Source organism: Carassius auratus, unplaced genomic scaffold (assembly GCF_003368295.1).
Source record: "Carassius auratus strain Wakin unplaced genomic scaffold, ASM336829v1 scaf_tig00011917, whole genome shotgun sequence".
Taxonomy (NCBI): domain Eukaryota; kingdom Metazoa; phylum Chordata; class Actinopteri; order Cypriniformes; family Cyprinidae; genus Carassius; species Carassius auratus.
This window is the reverse complement of record NW_020524252.1, coordinates 46,781-71,719: the sequence shown is the minus strand read 5'-3', so window position 1 is coordinate 71,719 and position 24,939 is coordinate 46,781. Positions and strand designations below refer to the sequence as shown.

At 35.0% G+C, this 24,939-nt stretch overlaps 1 protein-coding gene across 6 annotated transcripts in view; it reads right to left on the bottom strand.

Annotated features, from left to right (window-relative positions):
* LOC113073321 (filamin-A-interacting protein 1-like) overlaps window positions 1–23,304 on the bottom strand; it is a 32,902-nt gene extending 9,598 nt beyond the window's left edge. For 4 of the 6 annotated variants that reach the window (XR_003280483.1, XM_026246224.1, XM_026246223.1 and 1 more), the window contains exons 1-4: window positions 22,879–23,304; window positions 10,502–10,777; window positions 8,702–8,875; window positions 8,425–8,603 (exon numbers count right to left, since the gene is read on the bottom strand). Coding sequence is in view for 5 of the 6 variants with exons in the window: in XM_026246224.1 (XP_026102009.1) it covers window positions 8,425–8,603; window positions 8,702–8,875; window positions 10,502–10,771 (623 nt within the window). In the remaining variant the exon portion in view is untranslated. The remainder of the gene's footprint in view (window positions 1–8,424; window positions 8,604–8,701; window positions 8,876–10,501; window positions 10,778–22,878) is intronic. The other 2 variants (XM_026246226.1, XM_026246227.1) reach the window with 1 other exon arrangement.
* Between the last annotated feature and the right edge of the window lie 1,635 nt (window positions 23,305–24,939).

Sequence of the window (24,939 nt, the reverse complement as noted above, 5' to 3'; positions counted from 1 at the left end):
CAAGCACACTAGTATGACTTCATCATGTAACTTTACATTAGCCTAGATGCCTGCACTTTTTAGGCAAGATTTGTTTAGTTTTTGAATATACTTGATACTGTTATAAAAAATACTAGCTACTAAATTTGTTAAAAATGCCTATCTACATACAGATATGATTCGCGAACCCCAAACTGACTCAAATGATTCGCGAACCCGCTTTGAACTCCCGAACTGACTCAAATGATTCACGAACCTGCTACGAACTCCCGATCTGATTCAAATGATTCCCGAACTCCCAAACTGACTCAAATGATTCGCGAACCCGCTTTGAACTCCCAAACAGACTCAAATGATTCGCGAACTCGCTCCGAACTTCCGAACTGATTAAAATGATTCACGGTCCGAACTCCCGGACTGACTCAAATAATTCATGCTCTGCACTCCCAAACTTACTCAAACGATTCGCGAACCCGCTTTGAACTCCAGGACTGACTCAAATGATTCGCGAACCCGCTCCGATCGAGCTCCCGTACTGATTAAAATGATTCGCGATCCCCAAACTGACTCAAATGAATCACGATCCCGCTCCGAGCTGCCGAACAAACTCAAATGATTCGCGAACCCGCTCCGAACTCCCGAACTGATTAAAATGATTCACGCTCCAAACTGCCAAACTGACTCAAAATGATTCATGCTCCGGACTCCCAAACTGACTCAAATGATTCGCGAACCCGCTCCGAACTCCCAAACTGACTCAAATGATCACAATCCGAAGTTCCCATCCACATCAAATGACACCGCCAGCCAGAGTCGGCGTCAGAGCAGATCTACTGGAGGGGCATTGGATCATCGGAGGGGGGCACTGTCGTTTGATAAATATTTTTTGACGCATTGGCAACATCGTAGTAGCACGGAAATTCAGACCTAAATCTGGAAGATCTATATAGAATGACAATGAACGATTTGGACTTGGGTTTTTATCTAAAAGAGGAAGGGCAGCGCGGAAATTTACTGTTTTGCCGACCAGATACGGCAAGAGTCAGTTAGCTCCAATGATCTAGAATGACATTCTACCATAGAATTATAGCTCCAATGATCTTATCTGTATAGAATGTCATTATATATTTTTATTTAATTTTTACCTGTCTTGATTCCTAATACACAACAGATGACGATTGTTAGGCTAAACGTTCAGAATATGATTCCATATAAGGTTAGTAGCCTAGTTCAGCACTTTGCCAATGGACAGTGACTCAAGTAGCACGTAGCCTTCTACGAGTTCAGTAGCCTACATTTTTGTGAAAATGTACATTTATTGGAAAACGCGCGAGGAATTGCGGCTAACCTTCATAAGCTTGCACATAGAGAGCGCTTTTAAGAGCTAAGATAGGCAAGGCTAAATCGTTATCGGAAAACCCGGCACAGAACAGATAGCCTAAACAACAGAACAGGACAGAAAATAATAATATAGGCTAAATATAATATAGGCTAAATAAAAAACATGATATAGGCCTACAATAAATAGCTATATATTTTTATAATTAAATAAATAACAAATTAGGACGACAAAAATAAAACTGAATCAGTTTGAAGCTTTGTCTGATGGGGGCATTTTTTATTTTATTTTTTTGCTGTTTTTTTCAAAGTTTTTTCGTACAGATGTTTCTGAAAACTTGAAGCTTTCTTCTTCATAAAACGAGTTGGACATCATCACACAAATGTCTGCGTATGGACCAGTTAAATTAAGACTAAAATTCGCAGAGAATTCTTCAGAGAATAAGGATGTCACAACATTTTTTAACAGATTTTTTAGTTTTTGATTTGCGTAGAATGCAAATTTTGTATAACTTGAGAAATAGATAAAGATAAAATAAAATACAGGAAATGGAAAAAAAAAATCAAACACAGAAAATACAAAGTGTGCTTCAACAAATAAAATAATTTCTTTAAAAATCGTTTTTCTTAGGGTTTCAAGGACTTTAAATACTCTAAAGGACTCGTTTTCTAAACAAAATAAATAAAGGACAAAAATAAATGTATATTCTGCTTAGTAGGCCTTATGACTTCAGAGATTTCCATCCGGCCCCCAGAATAATACTGAATTCAGGAATAGCCTTGTAAGAGGAAAACGTTTAGGGCTGGTCCGAATACCATTTTTTTAAGCTTCGAAGCTTCGGTAGTAATGAACATTGACTATTCGAAGCTTCGGAGAGAGGGGCTGTACATATTTTTCTCTCTAATAAAGGCAGGAATCTGTGTCTGTATGTCCGTTTGTATTTTTATTATTTCGAGAACCGTTCATCCAATCGACTTCACGAGGGAGTGCAGTGTAGCATTTGGTGCAATATAGAAGGACACGCTAGACAGACAGGACACATTCAGAATTAATTAACTTTTAGTAAACTACAGTCCAAACAGCGCGAGCGGGAAGCGGCGCACCTCATGCGGGCAGGGCTTGCTCCAAGAACGGACACTGCACTAGTGATATAAAACGCACATACACAGGTCTGTAAAATTAAGCAATACTTTTAAGGTAGTCTAATATTTTTCTGACTAACAAATTGGCACAGTAAGGGTAGATTTAAATAAGGAAAAACTAAATTTAAATAAAGAAAAAACTAAATTTAAATAAAGAAAAACGAAATTTAAATAAAGGAAAACGAAATTTAAATAAAGAAAAAACGAAATTTAAATAAAGAAAAAAAATAAAGAAAAAACGAAATTTAAATAAAGAAAAAATAAATAAAGAAAAAACGAAATTTAAATAAAGAAAAAAAACGAAATTTAAATGAAAAAAATTCAATAAAGAAAAAACGAAATTTAAATAAAGAAAAACGAGATTAATTTAGATTCATAATAACGGGTAAAAATGCTAATACATTTTGTTTCTATTTTCCACAATGTCAAAGCAACAAAACACAAGCTCAGACATGCACTTCGGTCCATACAAACTCCGCTGTTCTGCGCTCTAGCCAGAGAACACTCCCGTTGCTGGAACACGCGTCGGTTCTATTTCTAGCATGCGTGCGTTTTCCGCGTGGCTCGAGCGCGACTGAGACGCGTGTCTCAGTGTGCAAACTCCAACCTGTTAAATATGGGAGCCGAAATAAAAACGGACACGCCACGCAGCTGAGACGGTCACAGAGCCAGTGTGTCGCCGGCCTTATTCAAGGGGGAATGAGAACCGTTTCGCGGCGGATCCCAGGTGTGCAAAAAAAAACAATATTCGAATGGCAAATTTTCAAATCGAATACCAACCCACCGAACGAATATTCGGGTCTGTTCCATACTTATTTATTTTTAAATCTAACGGGGAAAAAAAGCAAATGAGGCACACAGGTACAGCATTTCTATAGGCACTATGAATACGTACGTATCAGTCCATTCTTCATTAAAACTACGGTTCTATGAATAAACATTTCGCTTAAGGCTCTTTGAGAGTGCCATTTTTTCATTTAAATATATTCAGAAGGCCTTTCTTCTAGTGTTCTCCACAAACTACGATCTGCATGTGACAGTGATGGACAGCTTGACAGCATCAAAAATATGAAGCCTAAAATTTCGCTATCTTCCCCTGGTGGCTTGCTGCAGTACAGGTAATATGTAAAAAAAATAACATAAATTTGGAATTAGAATTAGTATATCAAATAATAACATATTAGGATACAATTCGAATTTTATTTTATATTACGAGTATCTGGCCCTTACAGTGTCTGCAGATAAAAATTCTGGCCCTTTGACAAATATAGTTGATGACCCCTGGTCTAAGTACTGTGTCCTTTCACTCGCTTGTGCATTTGCTATCAATCGCAAAAGAAGGGCCAGCTCGGCTCTCAGACCGTGGTACTGGTGATCGTGGCCAGAGCATCCAAGTCTGCTGATTGACGAGGCTGGGGTGGTCTAATCAATTTTCGTAAATCCATTTTTTTTTTTTTTGATTTTTTAATTAGCTTCTAACAACTGTCTATAATATTGACGGACAAACTGTTCTTCAACATGAAATTGATTTTGCGCGCGCGCTGCAAATCAAATGTAACAAGTTTACTCGGTGAGACGGCGACCAATAAGCATTCACCAAGACGAAGCCTAGTAACGTGCCATGAACAACCAAAATGATGCATTTTCTCATTATTTTTATTTAATTTAATTTAAGTTACAGTTTGAACATTTAATATTAAAATAATAACTAAAAGGTATATTATTATTTTTTGGCCAAGCCATGGCCTGTAGGAGGGGCATCAATTACCAGCGCTAGGCTACTATTGGCTTAGTTCTCTAATTTCATAACATTTACTGAAATTAAGGTACAAAAAGTATGTTGTTAACAAATAAAATATCAATATTTCCATTCCGAACTGCTTTGCACATCGAAACATCCATGATCACAACCAGGTGAGCAAATCACTCTCTCACTATTTGATTGCTCTAGTTTTTATCCACTCATCATCATCATCATCCACCAATCAGAACACACGAGAACTCTTTGACCACAGCTGCTGTGCTTCTAAAGCTCTTGGTGGTCGGATCACATCAGATTGTGGTTATATCTACTCTTCCTCTCCCTGAAGTTTGGTAATATAAAGATTCCTCCTTTGAATCCACTTCTTCTGTGGGTTTTATTGTTCTGGGTCTGAATTTGAGTCTCAATAAAGAAACATTTTCAATCTCCAAGGTGAACATTATGACAACATGCTGGTGAATGTTTACACTGATCTAGCTCTGCGGGACCATGTCCTTTGCAAAATAAGTGCCAGAATTTGCGTCTACATAATATTTCATTCATTATTCCATGATCTGAATTTCCAGACTATGCATTTTTGAGAATTTTACAGCAGTTAGACAACATAACATATCCAAACAGATCCATTAATGAATACTGTCAGCCCACTTGCATTCATTTCAAACTGTTTTTGAACTCACCATCTAGCTGAAAAGGAGTCCAGGTAGGTCCTGCCTAATGTGTTTTTAAAGTTACTCTGCTCAAAGCATCACTGAACGGTTCCCTGAATTAGCCATCACATTCCAACCATGTCATGAACGGAATGAAAGGTGAATGTTGTGTGAAACGGCATTGCCCCTCTTGCTGCTGATATCATCCCACTAACATAGAGCTGTTCTGCCCTTGTTTGGGCAAAGGAGGCGGAGCCACCACAGAGCTTTTCATGCACTCTTTTCTCAGCTTTCCTCTCTTAGTCTCTTCCCTGAGATTGAAGTCAGAATATTGTGTTACACTTTATTTCAATAATCCACTTTAGACAGTCTGCTAATACTCTACTAATTGCTAGTTGACATGTAGTTGTAAAGTTACTTACTGTTAGTAGAATGTCTAAAGTGTACTATCGAAATAAAGTGTTACCGAACATTGTTTTAGGAAACAGTCAATTAGAGCAGTGGTCAATGCACTAAATCCTCTGTATCATTTTTAGGGTTCACTTTCCATCTCAAATAAACAATAAAATGAGCCAATTATTTTGTTTCACACATGCAACCAATTGTTCCCATGGGAACAGACAACAATACAAGGGAAAAGTTTTGTTTTGAAAGAGAACAATGTTGCACTCTCAGTTTCAGGTCAGATGAAACCCTGTCACTCAGAAATGCAACAAGAATGCAGATTTGACACACTAATATGCAAATAATATTTGGAAAAAGGTTCAATCATTGCAGGAAGTTTACTGATATAGTTGGTAATTTTCTGGCATAACAATTGGGAAAATCTACTGAAATCATCAGATCCACTGAAACGTGCATAAGACACTTATAAATCATAAATCATGTGAATAGTGATCGAATGACATCATCTTTTGGTGTCTAGTATAAATGTGCTTGTGATTTAAATTACAGCCTTAAAATCAAAAGCACATGAAACTTCCAGATGTATTTTTAATTGGAGATGTTTGCTAACACACCTACAGTAAGAAGAATAAGACTTTGATGTGCAACAATTGCTTCAAGCGATCAGACATTATATTTTCCTGGAAGACGACAAAACGGGTGAAAAAAAATTCCCCTAGATGTATTAATTGATCCCAACTATCTTAGCATCCACCTTGCAACCATCCAGAAAACCCTTATAAATACCAAACACACCTTATTTGTATGCTGGATTTTATTTTGCAGTAAACATGAAAGGGCATTCATAATGCATTTTCCTTCTATAATGTGACATTAGCAATTTAAACTAAATTTTAACCAAGGATATGTATCCATCAGAAATTGACTGGATCAGTAAAAGTGGCCCACTGTTTTAAACACACACACACACATATATACATATATATATATATATAGACTTGACATGATGAAACAATATTGTTGATAGTAAAATAATTAGTAACTATACACCAATCAAAGAACAATACCAGTTGTCCTCATCAGATTACGGTCTTTCTTGAATATGGGACTTCAAGAGAAAACACTTTTTTGTCATGTGAAAGAAAGAGGTGTAATTTGAGGAGGAACGGCATTGCAGACGCCTCTAGAAGCTCAGCACACAGTAGTTTTATATTCCTCCGTCCCAGGTGGCGCGGCGTTGGCATGACCTCACCTGCTATCAATCTCTGAAATGAGAGAATTATGAAGGAATGTCCAAACACACACAAGCTGGAGATAAGTGTGATATGTGGAAGGAAGGAGTGTGACTGAACAGTGCCACTGCAACCAGCTAGAATTTGGGTTTTTATAGATTTGATTATGAATTTTTTGATGAAGCATCACACAAATGAGCTACTTTTTAAAAATCCAATGCAAATAAAATGCAAAACAAAAGATTCAATCTATATTTACAGTATATTTACAAACTTTTAAAACATAGAACCTTAGAGTCCAGAAAAAAACAACAGAGCATTTTCCAGGTTTTAATAAGCCTCCAAGTTCCAAGTTTTTAAACTAAATATCATTTGCTAGTCAAGCTCAGGATGGTAAACAGGAAGTCAGGTGACCGTGACTGTGGTCGACCACTATAGGGGTCTTATCAGAATATGAATGAACTCATTGTCTCTGTCAGGAATTGTTTGGGATTTGCAGTTATGAGTCACCTGATTTTCCAAAGATAAATATATTGTTTGATAAATAATCTGAATGTAGCATATGAGAGCTTTTCATAATATTAAACGGGGAATAAAACACACTACCGTTCAAAAGCTTGGGGCCAGTTGATTTACATTTTTTTTATTTTTTTATAAATACTTTTATTCAGCAAGGACGCATTAAATTGAGCAAAATAAAGTGTTACATCATCCGCTGGAACGCCGCTCTCTCATGATTATGAAGCTTGTGAAGCTACTGAATAGATAACGGATTATAAAGTTTAAATATGTAGATTTTCTCACACAAATGCATCAGTTCACTACAGAAGGCCTTTATTAACCCACCGGAGCCATTTGGGACACTTTTTATGATGGATGGATGCACTTTATTTAGCTTCAAAAACTCAACTACCATTCATTGCTATTTTAAAGCTTGGAAAAGCCTGGATCTTTTAATATAATTCAGATTGTATTCATCTAAAAGAAGAATCTCATACACCTAGAATGGTTTGAGGGTGAGTAAATCATTTATGATAAATTTTCATTTATGAATAAACTATCCCTTTAAGATTTCTAAAATATATGAAGAAGCACAACTGATGGAGTAATGATGATAAAATTTTGACTCACAAAAAAAAAGAAAGAAAATATATTCAATAGAAAATGTTCTTTAGAATCAATATATATATATATATATATATATATATATATATATATATATAATCAATACCCCTTGTGTGTTTAAAATGCAACATAAAATTGAATAAATTAAAACAAATCTACGGTGAGAAGTGTTTGCCTTTTTTCAGTGTTGCATATAAGAACATTATACTACACCAAAAAAAAAAAAAAAACTGACATAGAAAGAAGTTTCTACACTAATTTTCACTTGGAATCGCAAATACAAGGAAACAGCAAGTAGCACATTGAGTTAAAAATACATTTTGAAGCAAAAAGCTGGAATAGTATTTTCTTTTAAAACGCTCTCCAATAATCTTTGTTTTATTTACAACTTTCAGAGAAAAAAAATGGTTTAAGGTGTGGAAAACTACCTTTTAAAAACTCATTCATCAATTCCTCAATAAATTGCCAATGTTTAAAAATTAGATGAAACCAGTTAAAATATATATTTTTTAATTACAAAAGAATAACAAAATAAAAATGAAAAAAAATGCTACAAAATAACAAAAAAAGAAATCTCATTAAAATGAAAATCTAAATCTTAAAAAAAAAAAAAATACTATCCCAATGACACTAAAACTTTCAGAAATAAAATGTAAAAAAAATTTGGAAAAAATTATGTCACGCTTCATTCTATCCACTGTAAGAAGATTATTCTAGCATTTTTTTCCACTTTTTGAGCACATTTTACTGAAAACCATGATTCATTCCTGTGTAAAGCTCATCTCCTCACCTCTCTCTCTCCTGCTCCAGCAGGTTGGTGAATTCATCGCTTTTGTTCATGAAGTCGACGTGTTTGCGCTTTTCATTGTCCAGTTCGGTGACGGTGTGCCGGTGGCATTTCTCAGCTAAGAGCAGCTGCTCTAACATCCGTCTGTACGTCTCCTGGTGCTTCTCCTCCAAACGGTCCAGCTGCAGAGACAATGATCATCACCATCATAAACTGCTTGCACTGGCACAACATGTTCAAATCTGCATTGTTAATTCAGGTTTAGAGATGAATATGGCACCTCTATCATCGGGATCTCATAGACATCATCCCTGATCAAGTCTCCGCTGGTCATCAGACTGTCTCTCTGCAGAGCTTGAAGAGGTTTGACCGGAACCGCAGATCCGTAATGAGCCTCCAGAACCTCGGGTCGTGTTCTCTCAGACTGCAGCATGTGGATAATGTCTTCACGAGCCTAAAGGACACGATCACTGCTTTACTCTGGTACCATAGTACTGTGATATACAGCATACCACGGTACTGAATGTTCATCATATTCACATACCACAGTATTTCCATGAAACTACAAACTAAGAATACTTTGGTTCTAACATAGCACGTTTAAATTAAATAAATAAAAATCATGGCATGGCATAGTATCCTATGTTTTAAGAATATATATACTGCAATGAAGAATTTTGCTGTAGAAGCTATTTTAGACATTTTAGAACACAATTAAAGAAAATTGGAACACATTGAATTAAACTAAATTTTAAATATTTTCATGTAAAATATTCTCCAGTAATCTTCAATCATCAATCAATATTTCTCAATCAGTAATAATGTTTTACTGACAACTTTTGACAATTTTTTTTTTAAACCTTCCCTAAGCATTTGTCGTTTACTGGATCAATTGTCAATGTGTCATGTAAAAACATGATAAAAATAACTGGTTTGGATAAAAAAAAAATTATAAATGAAATATTTTAAAAGAATTTCCCAGGTTTTGTATCATGTCTCTTGGAGCAAACTGTTCCATTCTCGTTGTGCACCAGCAGGGAGAGCTGTACGCTTCCATAAACCCATATGACATCATCTGTGTAAAGAACATCATACTTCTTTTACAGTGTCTTCACTGTATCGTATGGAGCCTATACTGTGTGCTGTATGCACACTATATCCTAATTACTTACTGGTCAAAAGTCTGGGGTTGGTAAAATGTTGAAATGTTTTTAAAATAAGTCTTCTGCTCACAAAGCCTGTATTTTTCCCATCAATAATAAAGCAATATTGTAAAACATTATTACAATTTTAAATAACTGTTTTTCAATTGAATATATTGTAAACTGTAATTTATTTCTGTGATGCTCCGCTGTATTTTCAGCATCATTCTTCCAGTCTTCAGTGTCACATGATCTTCAGAAATCATGATAATATGATGATTTGCTGCTCAAGAAACATTTCTGATTATTATCAATGTTGAAAAACAGATTGCTTCAAATTCTTGTGCATTTGTTTTTTTAACATAAGGTCCACAAGAACAACATTCATGTGAAACAGAAATAATTTGTAACATAATAAATATCATGAATGTCACTTTTGAACAATCTAATGTTTTCCTGATGAATAGAAGTATATATAAAATATTTTGATGCCCCCAAACATATAACAGTAGTGCTTTTCCATTTCCAAAATGTGCAGTATACAAGCATGGCACTCAGTACAATACAACAGGTTCCACCAAAATATTATAGTTTACCCACTGTTTGAGTTGTAAAATCATAATATATTTTATGGAATAACTGTATAAAATATATAAAGCTTCGTAATTCTTCTGTCATGCTATTTAATTCCTCTTTGAATGACAGTGATGCTTTTAAAGATTATTAGAATATGTCTTACAAGACAATACTATTTTAGTCTTTCTACTTCAAAATTGTAAGTTTAATTCAATGTGCTACTTGCCATTTCTTTATAATTATTTGTGAAATGTACAAGCAATTTCTAAGCGCAAATTGTTTCATAGGAAGTCCTGCATTGGTTTTTTTTCAGTCTAACTCTACCATGAAAAACTGACTGGCATCATGCAGTGAAACCTCACCTGAACTTCTCCCTCCATGACTCCCAGCAGACGGATGAGATCTTCTTTGGAGAGGTCCATCAGTCTGGCTCTCCTCTGCTGCATCTCACAAGGCTTTTTCAAAGTCCCAGAAACAGCCTTGTCCTCACCGCTCTCTTTTTCCTCCCGAGCTCTGGTGTTCTTCCTCATCAGCTCTTGTTTGCTTCCCTCTTTCTCAGTGTTGAGTATTTTAGCGAGTGGCTTCAGTGGTCTGTTCTCTGGCCCCTCCGTATCGCTGCTCCTGGACCTCATCTTCACCTGCAGGTGCAAAGAGGAGCATCATCCACAGATACTCCGGAGACAAACTCCTGAAAATCTTTTGAAAACAATCAAACATCTAATAACGTTCATCACACTGCAAATAATGCTCTTCCTCTGTATTTGTGTCTTGTTTTCCAGTTCTAAAATCTAAACATTCCGAAAACAAGATACATTTACTTAAGGAGCAAAATGAGTTAATTTGTCAGAAATGAAGTGCTTTTTTGCTCAAAACAAGAAAACGTGTCATTTATTTATTTATTTTTGACCCCATTGGCAGATTTTTTTCTTGTTTTAAACTTAATCTGACTTCATTTCCTCAGAAATCAAGAATTCATATCTCAAAGGAACAGTTCACTCAAAGTTTCAGTTGCTGAGAATTTACTCACTCTCAGGTCATCCAAGATCTTTGCATCACTTGCTCATCAATGGATGCTCTGCAGTGAATGGGTGCCGTCAGAGTGAGAGTCCAAACAGCTGATAAAATCATCACAATAATCTGCACCAACTGCAGTCCATCAGTTAACATCTTATGAACCAAAAATCTACTTATTATAAGAAAAAAAAAATTTTTTTAACTTTAAACCATTCCTTCTGGCCAAAATATAAGTCTATTTTCCATAATAACACTTCCTCTCTCACATCAAAATGCACCCACACATTTATTTAAAGCTGTTCTGGACTGTTTAGGCTTGAAATGGTGCTTGGTCTGTGCAGATTTCTCTCCTGATACAGACCAGATGACTTTTTCACTGGTGTTGTTATGGATTATGGACTCTAATTTTAGCTGGAAGCAACAGTTTGAAGTTAAGAACATCGCGACGATGGATTTGTTTCTTACAAGCACACGGCTTTTCACTTCTCAAGACATTAACTGATGGAGTGGAGTGATGTGGATTATGGTGATGTTTTTATCAGCTGTTTGGACTCTCATTCTGACGGCACCCATTCACTATAGAGGATCTTTTGGTGAGCAAGTGATGAAATGCTAAAAAGCGACCCACTGGACCTTTTTCTACAAGTCTCTTATCAAATGTCTGGAGCCCACTCTTGATATTTTAATATGTAGTTTGTCCTTGTAGCTAATCTGCAACAGCCTCATTTCTCACGTTCCCTTGTGCAGAGAGAGAGAGAGAGAGAGGGAGGGAGGGAGGGATGTTATGAGTGCTGAGCTCAACTATGACATCAGGATTTTTGATCAACTGTGTACGCGCTGCCTCATTTCTGGCCTGATCCAGCACTGCCCCCCGAATATCTCCTAGAGATCCCACACATCGCTCACCATCCACGCTCCCATCAGAACTGTGTCTGCATCAAAAGGCTGTGAAAGAGCACTTACTGAAACCTCTTATTAAAACAAGATGTTCCGTTCACGGAGCTGAATTAGATTATAATAGCCTCACATTTGAGCAATGGTATGAGAAATAGTCTAATCACAATCAAGCTTCTAAAACTACATTAATTCATGTAGCTCTTTTTATTCAAACTTATGTTTCTGGTGCTAAATAGCACCATTAAATGTTAAATATTTTATGTATTATAAATAAACATTTTGTAAGTGTATTTTGTGTGTGTGTGTGTGTATATTTAATAACATGTATATCCATATGTATGATAACATTTTAATTAATGTACTTAAATATATTTTGTAATTAATGTTTTCTGATACTGTCAAAAGATACATATTAAATGTGAAATTGTTTTATAAATAGACATTATATTTCTTATTCAATACTGTTAACAGCTGTACATATTACATTTGAAATAGTATTATATATTATAAAATATTTTGCAGTTTTATAATTAATAATGTATACTATTTATATTGTTTTATATATATTAATTATAATATATAAAATTATTTCAGATTGAATATGTACAGTAATTCAACAGTATTAAATGAAAAATATGATTCTAAACTATAATATTTTTAGTATTTTATTATTATATAATTTTTAAATGTATAGTGTTTTGTAATAATACTTATTAATGGTGGGGAAAAAACTGATGTTTGAAAAAATACAGCGTTTTCTTTACTAAAGAAACACACACACATATATATATATATAATATGTCTATAAAGGTTCATGTTTTTTGTGTGTTTGAGGAGAGGAGAAGAGTCATAGTATTTGCTGAGTAGCTAATACTGTTCTATATATCCTATGCATTGCGCATCATGTTTAAAATCACAATATTTTTGGCGAAATAAGTTAACTACAAAAAACACCCATGCAGATACAGTAAACTTTTTATAACCTGTGAGTTCACGAAAACTTAATGCGATGCACTTACTTCCTCTGTTAATGCCAAAACATATACTACTGTCACTTGCTGGTTAAAAACCTTGTAACTTCATTTGAGCTTGATTTTCATAAAATGTTAATATTATAATGGCACATGCAAGTGTCTGATCATATATAAAGCTCTGGTGATGCGGTGTTTAATTATCTAAAAAAGAAGAAAAAAAAGAAAATGTTTTTACATTTCCTTAAACAGTATATATTATATTATTCCAATAATAATAGAAAAAAACTGTATAAACATTACTAATCAATATGTTGATCTCAGGCTTTTTTCTGAAGTGAATCTGATGAAACCAGCAAGTAAGCAAAGACGGGAAATCCCTGGCAGACTAATTGTTGCAGAAAGCATTTGTGTTATTAATAGAAGCGTGTTGTGGCCATGGGAGTGTTTTCATTTCGATGGTGACTTTGATTTGTTGTGCTTCTGTTATGACATTCAATCGCGGTCCCAAATAGCAATGACAGAGCGTGTATACACACAGACGTTCATTATGCCCTCCAAAAAAAACTGTCCAGAAGCTGTTGACAGACTGATGCCGTCCCAAACAGCAATTCAGATGAGAGTTCAAACTCCTGGAGTTTTTCCCAAACCTCTATTCTCTGACTCGAGACGGGTGTATTTTTAACTTGGATTATGCTTGAGAGATTCAGGGTGACCTTAGCTGTGTTATTATTGGAGACGAGGCAGCTGGGAGATATAAATGAGAGTTTGTCTTATATTTACTCTGAGAATATGCACCTCGCTGCTGAAGAGCTTCACGCAGCTGCTCCTTGCTGAAACTGAGCAGTATTTATAGCGAGAGACGCACTTGTGCTCAGGAGGATCTGATCGAGGCTGTTTAACATCACAGCTATCGGTTTTGTTACACGCATGCCTCCTGGGAAATTTAAACTGAATGAGCGCCGGTGATAATTAATTCCTCAGATTCATCTGAGGTGGGCAAGCATCTGTGGCACTTCCTTTATATTTAGTAATGGATACTGCTGGAGCTCGATGCACACGGATACACACTCAAACACCGGCACATTCTTTGTTAACGGCTACATCTGGGTTCATGAAAACCGGCTCATGCATATTATTAAGTGCATGCATATTTCACAAGATTAAACACAATAAATGAATTAAATTAACTATTTATCTATTAAAAAAAATATATATATATATATTACAAATCGTCCCCTTGGAATTATAAGGTTCTATCTGCATTCCGAGTAGTTTTGAGATATTGAGCTTCAAAGCTTTTGCATTCCATTCGACTGTGTAGATAGAACCTTATTGTTTTTTAAATAAAAATCCAATAATGTATACAACACAAAAAAAAAAAAAAAAAAATTATCACATAATGTAAATAAGTTGTCACAGAATAACAATATGGGAATAACAAAATTTTGACAAAAATCAGATAGAACCAACTAATTCCAAGGGGACGAAAAATAAAAATAAAAATAAAGGTTTTGAAGTATTATTTATATACTTATTTGTATTCTTATTTAGTTTTCATTTTAATTTTGTTTATATGATTTTGTCAACTTTTTACAAATATTTATAGAGTTTTTATTTATTTATTTCATTTCAGTTAGTGATTTTAAGATTTTCATTTAAACTTCTTTCAGTTACATGCCATGGCGACACTTTTTAGTTTACATTTTTCATCTAATATTTACATTACATATTTCATGTTTTATTTTAAAAAGAAATATTTTTCATAGTTTTAGTTAACTATAACAAAACTGACCTGCACTAGTGGAACTGCCACTAAAGTAACAACAATGCTTTTGTCATTTTTATTCATTAAATTTTTTAATAGTTTAATTATTTTTTTTGTTGTAGTTTCAACTGTAGTTGTAGTTCCATTTCAGTTATTAATATTTTAACTTAAACCTATTTCAATTATATGCCAAGGCATCATTTCTAATTTTGGTTTAGGTTTTAACACATAATATTTAGGTTTTCATTGAATATTTTATTTTGTTTGAATTTTAAATATATTTATCGATCTGTCTATTATTTATTTATTTATTTATTTATTAACCATAACAACACTGCCATGCATTAGTAAAACCAACAGTGAATTAAATAGAAATGCAAACAGACATACATGCATGAATGGATGCATGGATGGATTAAATACATTGGTTTCAACCCACTTCTAACATCAACCTCAACTAGACAACCAGAGTTAAATGACATAATGGAAGTTGATGACATTTGTGCAAATATTTCCTCCCCATCCTCCACCAAACAGAGAGACAGTCCTGAACCGACTCAGACATCTCCAGATCTTGAGGGAAACGTCCGAGTGCATCTCAGCCGTGTGAAAGCTGGAGGACTGTGACTAAATAAGGGCAGACAAACTCTCAGACTGACGCGCTGTGTTTGAGATGATCACATGATTGCCAGAAGTAAGGTCAGGGTCATTATTTGATCACATCAGACACAGAACTGTTTGTTCCTGTCCTCTGTGAGAGAGAGAATTAGGTGCATATGTTTGTATTCATTATTATTATGAAGGATTTACCTTGCTTTATTTTTAGATAATGTCTGAAAAATTCCTGGAAAGTTGAAATTAACCCAGATGAATTGAAAACCAATGTCTTAAATATCTCATTGGTTTCTCAATGGCATCTACAGCTGAATTCAAAAAAGGTGTGCATCCTTCTTCTCAAATGTTTGTTCTGAGGGAGAGAAAACGAGATGTGTCTCCTCGAGAGATCAGTGGCAGCTCAGAGCACTTTTAGACTGCTGTCCATGTTAATGCATTTCAATATAAGCTGCAATTCAATTTTAATAAGCAGTTTGGACTTGTTTTCCAGCTGAAATGTCCACAAATCCTTAAAACAAGATACAGGTACAAGAGGACTAATGCCTCTTAAAGGGACAATAAGTAACTTTTTAGGTATTTTATTATCTAAAATCAATATTTTTATTCATAAATATGCCCTCAATGGTGTACAAATACCTATGCCAATGTTTAAACTAATCCTTGTAAATGAAGAATTTATTATCTTTATATACATGGGACGGGTAGGTCGACGGAGGCTTCCATGTAGTTCCGCCATCTTGCAAAACTATAATAGCAGAGAGGGACAAAAAGTACTAAGCCAACGCGTTTCCACAGCGCGTTTTCGGTCAGAGCCAGAAACGCAGGTGCAGAGCAGTGAGAGGCGCTTGAAACTGCACCGGCAAGTTTAAAAGTCTGGATTGCATTCTTATTATGGACCATACATATGCCGCGCCACGGGAGAAGAAAACATCGTCGCCAAAACAGTCAAAAATAGAACGTAAAAGGAAACGTGACCGTAGATTACAGAAAACAAGAGTTAATGTCGGGGAAGCTTTTTCTAGGTGGAAAGAGCTAATGCTTGATAAAGATTTCAAAAGAGACGCTGAAGTGGCCAGTTTTCTCCTCGACAGGTAAGTCAGTGTTACAGTCTATATTATAATATTTTTTTTATATCTAACAATGCATATAATTCAGAAAATATAACGAATAAATTAGACATAACTACTAAATACAATATTTCATGTTTTCCACAGTCAGTAATTCATACTGTAACATTCGTTTGTTAGTTGTCATGTTGCAGTTTGTTTGAAATAACACACCTGTTCACCTGAAGGAAAACTCGACGAAGTGCTATTAGAAGACATCCCGTCAAAGCTTTTTGGTACATATCGCCTACCGTAGATGCAACGCGCATTTGAAAAAGCGAGGCGCAGGAGAGCAAAATTAGTTTGAATGCAAAATACAATTTCACCACTAGATGGGAGTAATTCCTACTTAGTGTCCCTTTAAACATGGCAGATTTTATAGTTAAAACGAGCGGTGCAGTAAGAATAAATACACGCTCTGATGCCTTAATATTGTACAATGTAATTACATTTTTAGGATGATTTTCATTTTCTCTTCAAGCTAGATTAAAATGCTTGTTAAAATAGGATTTCTACTTGTATACCAACAGTCAAATGTCTGTGTTTTTATTGTTCCCAAACAAGGAATTCATTTTAAAGCTTTACACTGCTACATTGATTTTAATGTATCATCTTGACTACTTTTTCAGTTAAAATGACTAAAAATAATTAAAGTAGCATGCACATTAAGATTTTTTTTTAATCTTATATATGACATGGTATTTCTTACCATTTTTAAGCTGATGACTCGCAAATCTATTTACCACTGAGAAGAGATGCAAACGGTTCTCTGACTCTGTTACTTGAATGTCTCAAGGATATTAAAACCTGGATGTCTTTTAATTTTTCTAATTTAAATAAAGAAAAACCTGAGATCATTGTGTTTGGACCCAGCTGGGTTTGTGACTCCACTCCCATAAACCTTGGGTCCCTGCAGAAATATGTAAAGCCAGTAGTGACCAATCTAGGCATTAAAATTGATAGTGAATTTAACTTGACAAGCAGAAAAACACTTTTAAATCTCGTTTAAAAACACATTTTTATTCCCTGGCTTTTGACTCCGCATAAGAGCTGTTGTGGTCTTCGTTATCGCTGTTACTTTTGATGTTTGTTTTGTATTTTCATCTCTGTAAAGCACTTTGGTAACCTTGCTGTTTGCTTAAATTGTGCTATATAAATAAAGTGGATTGGATTGCATGACAGAGTTTGTTTACACTTAAAAGAAAAAGTACAGTAACACAAATAACTGAAAATAAGTCTTACTTAAATACTGAATGCAACATCATTTTTGGATGTTCTAATGGATAATTAGACTAAATTCTTGTTAAGAGTGTGATTTTTACTTGCAATCAAATGTCTGTCCATTGCTCTAAATGCATGAGAAAAAGTTGATAGTGAAATGAGTAGCAGAATGCACTTTGACCAACATCAGAGAATACTCCTCTGTAACATCTTCCCTTTACAGCTCCAGTCATGTTCTCATCAGAAATACAACACTACCTACAACATTCGTGCATCAGACCAAGCTCTGACCATCTGCCATTTCCTCCTGTACCTTCCTGTAGTGTGAGCCGCTAAAAATAGCCATATCACAAGTGCACATCAGCTATTTGTGCCTGAATGCACTTTAAGTCAAAGTCAGCATCAAAACATTACCTATATTCACTATCTAAACACACATTCCTGCTCTGATTGAATGATTCACGAGTGCACGTTATTCAACTGGCTATGGAATATGATATTTAAAAAAAAAAGTGCATCTTGAATGCAATGCAGTTGCTGATAAAGCATCTGACAAAATGCATAAATGCATTTTAAAGTGTTTATAGTCCTATAAAAACATAATGTAAAAAAGAAACAACACATCTGACTATTGTAAGTAAGTGCTCAGAGTAATTCAGAGCACAAACTGTCATTCAACAAGCATGTGAGTGATGAGCCGTCCAGCGCTGGCATGATGAGGACCACAGCCTTAATCTAATAAATGTGACCTGATGTCACACAAGAGAAGGAGAGAGTGAGAGAGACACAGAGAGGTTGAAGAGAGCATATAAAAATAGGAATCATAAACTACAGCCAGGTTTAAAATGGCACATGATGAAAATGTGGAGTTGCGCTTTAGGTGAGAGTTCAAGAGCATCACCTCTGTGCCTCTCTGATTGACATTAGAGAGCCCACTCTCCTAAATACCACTTAAGAGGTAAAATACAGCCAGTCATTATCTCATAATAATCATATATAGGATGAACGGCCTTTATTCAATTAAGTATAAATGTAACGGAATGCAGCAGCTGACCAATCAGAATCAAGTATCCAGAACGCTGTCCAGCAATATATAACATTCAGTGGTAAATGCAGAACAATAATTCAGAGTAATTTGGGGTTAGTAATGTTAAGTAATGCTACTTTGAAAAGCTGTATCACCAATTATCTATAGTTTTACAAATGACCGTCAAAAACCCATATTTGTTGACCGCTAATCTGGATCCAGTGGATGAATGAATGGGTGGATGGATGGAACGACAGAATGGAAGAACAAAAGATGGATGAATCGATAGATGGGTGAAAGAATAGAATACTGGAAGGATGGCTAGATATAAATGTATAGATAGATACAGTCATGAACTTTTGGAATATTTGTATATTTTGCAATCTGCTACAAAAAAAACAACAACAACAACAACAACAAACTAAAAAAAAACAGTCCAGAAAGCAAAAAATGAAACAAAAGAAAAAAGAAATGTGCTGAGTTAAGTGAAAATATCTTGAACTCTCCACGAGGGGTTTAGAGTTGGAAATGGTCTCAGGATAGGGATTTGGAAATGAATACTAATCCAAATTTGTGCAATAGCATAAAAGCAAAAAATCCTGAAAGAATGACCTACGGTCAGAAAAGATTGCTGTGATGCAAAATGACGTGCATTTTCTCAGGAATAGCTCTGCAGAAAGACATCTGCTGACCCAGAATGAGAAACACTCGACGTGTAATGACTTCAGTGTTAGCTTCATACACGCTTTGGGACTCATTTATATCACAGCAATCTCCTTTGTCCTGCACGGATGTGATTGAGGAGCAAATGTTACTGATAAACATGTTTTCATATGGCTGCATGGATCTGCTCCGATCGTCGGTCACAGTGGACAAAAGACCAGATGAACAGATGCCTTTCTGATGGAAGGAAGATGATGTCATTTCCCTCATACAGTAAAACAGAGGACGGAGGAAATAAGTTCAAGTGATTCAACTCTCGTATCACACTAACAGAATTTATTATGGTACTATAGTTGTTGTTTTTTTCATGCTGGAAAAAATAATTTATGACTGTCCACAAAAAGACATGGAACACAAAAGTTAATGGCATTTGGGAGATTTAAAGAAACAGATCACCCAAAAATTAAAATGTTCTCACCGTCAATCCATCCAAGATTTAGATGAGTTTGTTTTTCATGGGAACAGATTTGGAGAAATGTAGCATTGCATCACTTGCTCACCAATGGATCCTCTGCAGTGAATGGGTGCCGTCAGATTAAGAGTTTGAACAGCTGATAAAAACATCACAAATCATTACTTCTGGCCAAAATATTCATGCATAATCCATAATAACACTTCCTCCAGTGAAGAGTCCTTCCCCTGTTGTCTCTGACGGCACCCATTCACTGCAGAGGATACATTGGTGAGCAAGTAATGCAATGCTGCATTTCTCCAGATCTACATCTTTGATGGCGTCAACATTTTCAACATATTTTCATTTTTGGGTGAACTGTTTCTTTAAGTGCACTCAAATCACTTTGGATTAAAGAATAAACTAAACATCAAATTAGTAATTAATACTATGTCACAACTAATCCATCAGAAAAAAAAAAAACAATATCCAAGATTGCTGCTTTGGAAGAGTTTTGCAGAAAGCACAAGGCCACGAGTGACCCCAGATCTCTCAGCGTCTGCAGTAATGCTTTTGGCTCAGCGCCTTGTTTTTTTCCTGACTATAGCTGTGGGCTGCAGCAGAGAGATGACCTCACCACACAGCCTGCTTTGACTGAACTGATATAATGTTAATTCTGTGTCTGTGTCATTTTTAGAGACGCACACCATTCCCGAAGAAGTGAAGACTGACGCTATACAGTCTTGAGTACTAACAGGTGAAGAGTTTAACATTTGGCACATACCCGATGTCACAGCTCAGATGCAACAGCTCCTTAAAAAACAAACACACATGCATTTATTTGATCAAAAATACAGCAAAAAACTGTGAGATTGTGAAATATTAGTACCATTTAAAATAACTATTTTCTATGTGAATATATTTTAAAAAGTAATTTATTCCAGTGATGCACATCTGATTTTTCAGCATCGTTTCTCCAGTCTTCAGTGTCACATGATCTTCAGAAATCAGTCTAATATTATGATTTGCTGCTCAAAAACATTTCTTATTATTGTTGAAAACAGTTGTAGTGCTGCATATTTTTGTGGAAACCATGATATATACATATATATATTTCTTTTTTTGATGAGTATTGTTTTGGATGAACATAACAGCATTGATTTGAAACAGAAATACTTTGTAGTATTATAATTATTATAAATATCTTTACTGTAAATTTTGATCAACTTAATGAATCCTTGATGAATAGTATTAATTTCTTTAAACTAATATATTTGGGAAAAAAATAAACAGTAGTGTATCATACTCTAACTACAGTAAATAATACTCAAGGGAACTGCAGAGAATACCATGGTATACAGTACAAGCCCAAACACATTTACTTTGGTATGTACTATATTTCACAGTTATTGCTTTTTTCATATAGCATGGTATCACAATGTGCATTGGTCATGCCATGGTGCCATACACATACTTATATCATACTTCAAAAAATACCATGGTACCTCCGTTTACAAAACTATGACACAGTTAATATATGCCATTGCACAAAAAAAAAAATGTCCTAAGCGTGTACTTTTTAGTAAGTGCCTGTTTTAGTAAACGCAGTAAACAGTGATGTAAGTTGACATTTAGAACCTACGTGCTTTTTGTTCAAAATAAACTAAACACGTTTGAACGAACTAAACAAACCATCTAAACAAACGGCCTCTGTTTTGTTGTCATGACGACAGCGAGAACTGATGGTATGAGTGCGAGATCGTTGTTGTTTCTCAGATGGCGGTGCAGAATTCGAGCGCTGATGTCATGCACCGTGTCTTATCGCATCGCGTCAGGTCATTAGTTCAGACTCTAACTCCAGCCGATGATTCTTTACTGGGCCATGCCGTTTCCAAGATAATGAACAACATTACTGTGTGGTGCCTCATCAGTATGACAATGCACATGCTCAGATTCCAACATTATTTGCAAAATGCAATGTGAGCCTAAACACAAGCAGCTTTTCTCTTTTCTCTTTCCACCACAAAGCTGAAATGTTTAGACAGAGCCTAAATCCAGAGAGAATATCGAGTCACACAGGCTGATTTCAGACATCAGCTCTGTCACTGAGGACTTCAGAGTGCTGTAATGCTGCCAGCCGTCTCCCGTGAGCCCGTGTCAGAGGAATAATATCGCTAAGTGCAATCTGATGAAGCGCTTCCTGAAAGCTGCCCTTACTCAGTGATTCAGAGAAATATCTCAGTTACATGGACACCTTGTGCACATAAACACAAATAAAATCACATTGTCATACTTCCTGCAGAAATAACTTGCGAGTGGGCATTGCTGTCTGGTGTTAATTGATTTATCTATTTACCAGGTGGTTTTTACTGGACCAAGTTAAATATGGCTCAATCACTCCCCCAAGTCTCTAGATATGGCTCAAGTGCCTCTTGCAATGTAAAAATAAATGTTTTTTTTTTATTATTATTATTGTTTTTATCCATATCAAAAATCATAAATCTGATGTCATCACACTATATGGGGTAAGTTGGCACAAAAGGAACCTGTCGATTATAAGCTTCTCAGCTAATTTTAAATGGGTTATGGCAAAATAATGAACAAAAAAGCAAAAATTTAAAAGGAAACATATGATAAAACATTCAAAAATAAAGTATCACTTAATTGTAATTGATAAATAAATAAAAATTGTCAAATTACATACATATAGATGTATATAGTTTTATAAAATGACATTTATGTACTTTATATGTAATTTAGTTTATTAATTACAATATACATATGTGTGTGTGTGTGTCCAATTTAATAGATATTTAAATGTTATACTATTTATACATTTAAATATATGTATGTTTGTGTGTTTGAATACACACACACACACACACACACACAGATAAACCAATAACTGTATATATACAGTATATCAACAGGATTACAAAAACACTTAGTTTCTCCTTTAAAATATTAAAAACATAATATGATTTTTTTTTGAGGTGCACAACATACCCTTTTGTTATGGTCCCAAGTTACGGGTATCCGTTCACAGATGACTTTGTGTTAAAGTCAGCAAAGACTTCAAAAACGTGTCAAAAGAAATGTCCACTTCAATGTCCATCTGTTCCTGGAATAAAGCATCACAAAAGCGCTCCTTCTTGCGGTTCGGTCTTCTGTTTCTACTGAGACTGTCCGAGCTCTAGCGGTCTGTGAGAACTGTGCTGTCCTCAATGCAAGTCTGAGAGAGAGAGAGAGAGAGAGAGAGAGAGAGAATGACCAATAAGAAGAGAGGTAGAGACAGCCAGATCCGGTTAATATCAATCCGAATCTGCCTATTTAACGTCCTGGACGAGGTAAAGAAACAGTTTAGTGTGTCTGAAGAGACCCCACTCTTCTTATGTCCTGACGTGAAGCTCTATGTCGACTAAGAGCTAATTTTAACTCATGCGCTCAGTCTCTCATAGCGTTTAGCAGCTGAAACAGACGTCTGTGAACCCTGCTGACAGCTGGACTACAGTATTCTGCCAAATGAGGAAAAGACTCTCATAACATCCTGAGCAGTTGCTGGGATAGAAATCAACTTTCTGTGTCAGGTAGATCAGACACTGGTGGCTGAAGGGGAAACAGTGTAGGGACGAAAATTAATATCTGAGAGCATATCAGGATTAATCTGACAAAGAACATGTCCAGGTCACATTTCACCCCATCTTTTGTAACATTATAAATGTCTTTACTGTCATTTTTATAAATAAATACATTGTGCATACATTCATGTATGTATGGATATATATGCATACAACAAAATTTTCCTTATGCAGAATAAAATATTTATACATCCTGTAAAAATGTAATGTACTGCATTTAACTTATTGTTAAAAAATATATATAATATATGTATAAATAGTATTAAAACTGTAAAAATATTGCTCATGCTTAGCTTAATTTAAGCACTGCTCTCAATTAATGCATGCCAATTTAAATATTTTATAATATTTAAAATATATTTACAAATTATAAAAATGATTTAAAAAATGTCTTTAGAATTTATACCTTTTTTTACCAATATATAATTTTTATATAAATATTGATTTTTTTTTTTTTTTTTGCATTGAAAATTAAATAGTAATTCTCAATAAAGTATTCTGAAGAAATCAGAATGAGATTTTTATGATTTATGATCATGAGAATTTAGGGGGGGTCCTGGTATTAAAATAGGGGTAAACTGTGGCCAATACATGTTTTTATGAGATAAACCTCCTAACCTGAAGCATGTGAACAAAATAAAAATAATCAAACATCTTTGATGACAAAGCCAGCATAACAAGGCCAAAGTTATTGCCTTTCTTTTGGCAAACTCTAGCCACAAGTGGCATGTCAAACACTGACATAGTGTCAGAAATGTCACTTGTGTTTACAGCCCTGTCGCTATAAAGCTGTTTGGGAACAACACTTGTTGTCTTGCTTATGTTAATACCAGGGGTCGGATCTAGAAAAATATTGATGGGGTGGCGAGAAGGGGGCAGGAATTTTTGAGGGGTGGCAACATATGGCAGACGTATATATACTGAATTTAGTCACAGTTATCACAGTTTGATGATAAATATATGTGCACACTACAAAAGGACACAGGCTGCCATTTACAAACTTAATCTCATGTAATCAATTTCTTGCATTTGAAACAGTTCATATAAGGAATAAGTGACCATACCCCATAAGCACCTCCACACTCACTAATGCATACAGTATGCATCAACATGTAATTAAGAGCATTATAAAAGGTTCAGTGTTATCAATATGTCAATTTATTATAAGAAACACAAGATTTTAACAGCCAATGACATTTCCAGCTGGGGAGACTCAACTGATTTTCTACTGTTTAGTGTTAATCATCATCTAACTCAACCAGTCAAGAGCTACATTTAGACTTGTTATATGAATATGGTCTCTGAAGCATATGATTTATTAGCTGACAATAATAATAAATAAATAAACATTATAGGCACAAATGCAAATGTACTTTTAGAAATTGTTTTTGAAAAATATGGTGTTATTGTTTTGGAAAGCTTAAATTAA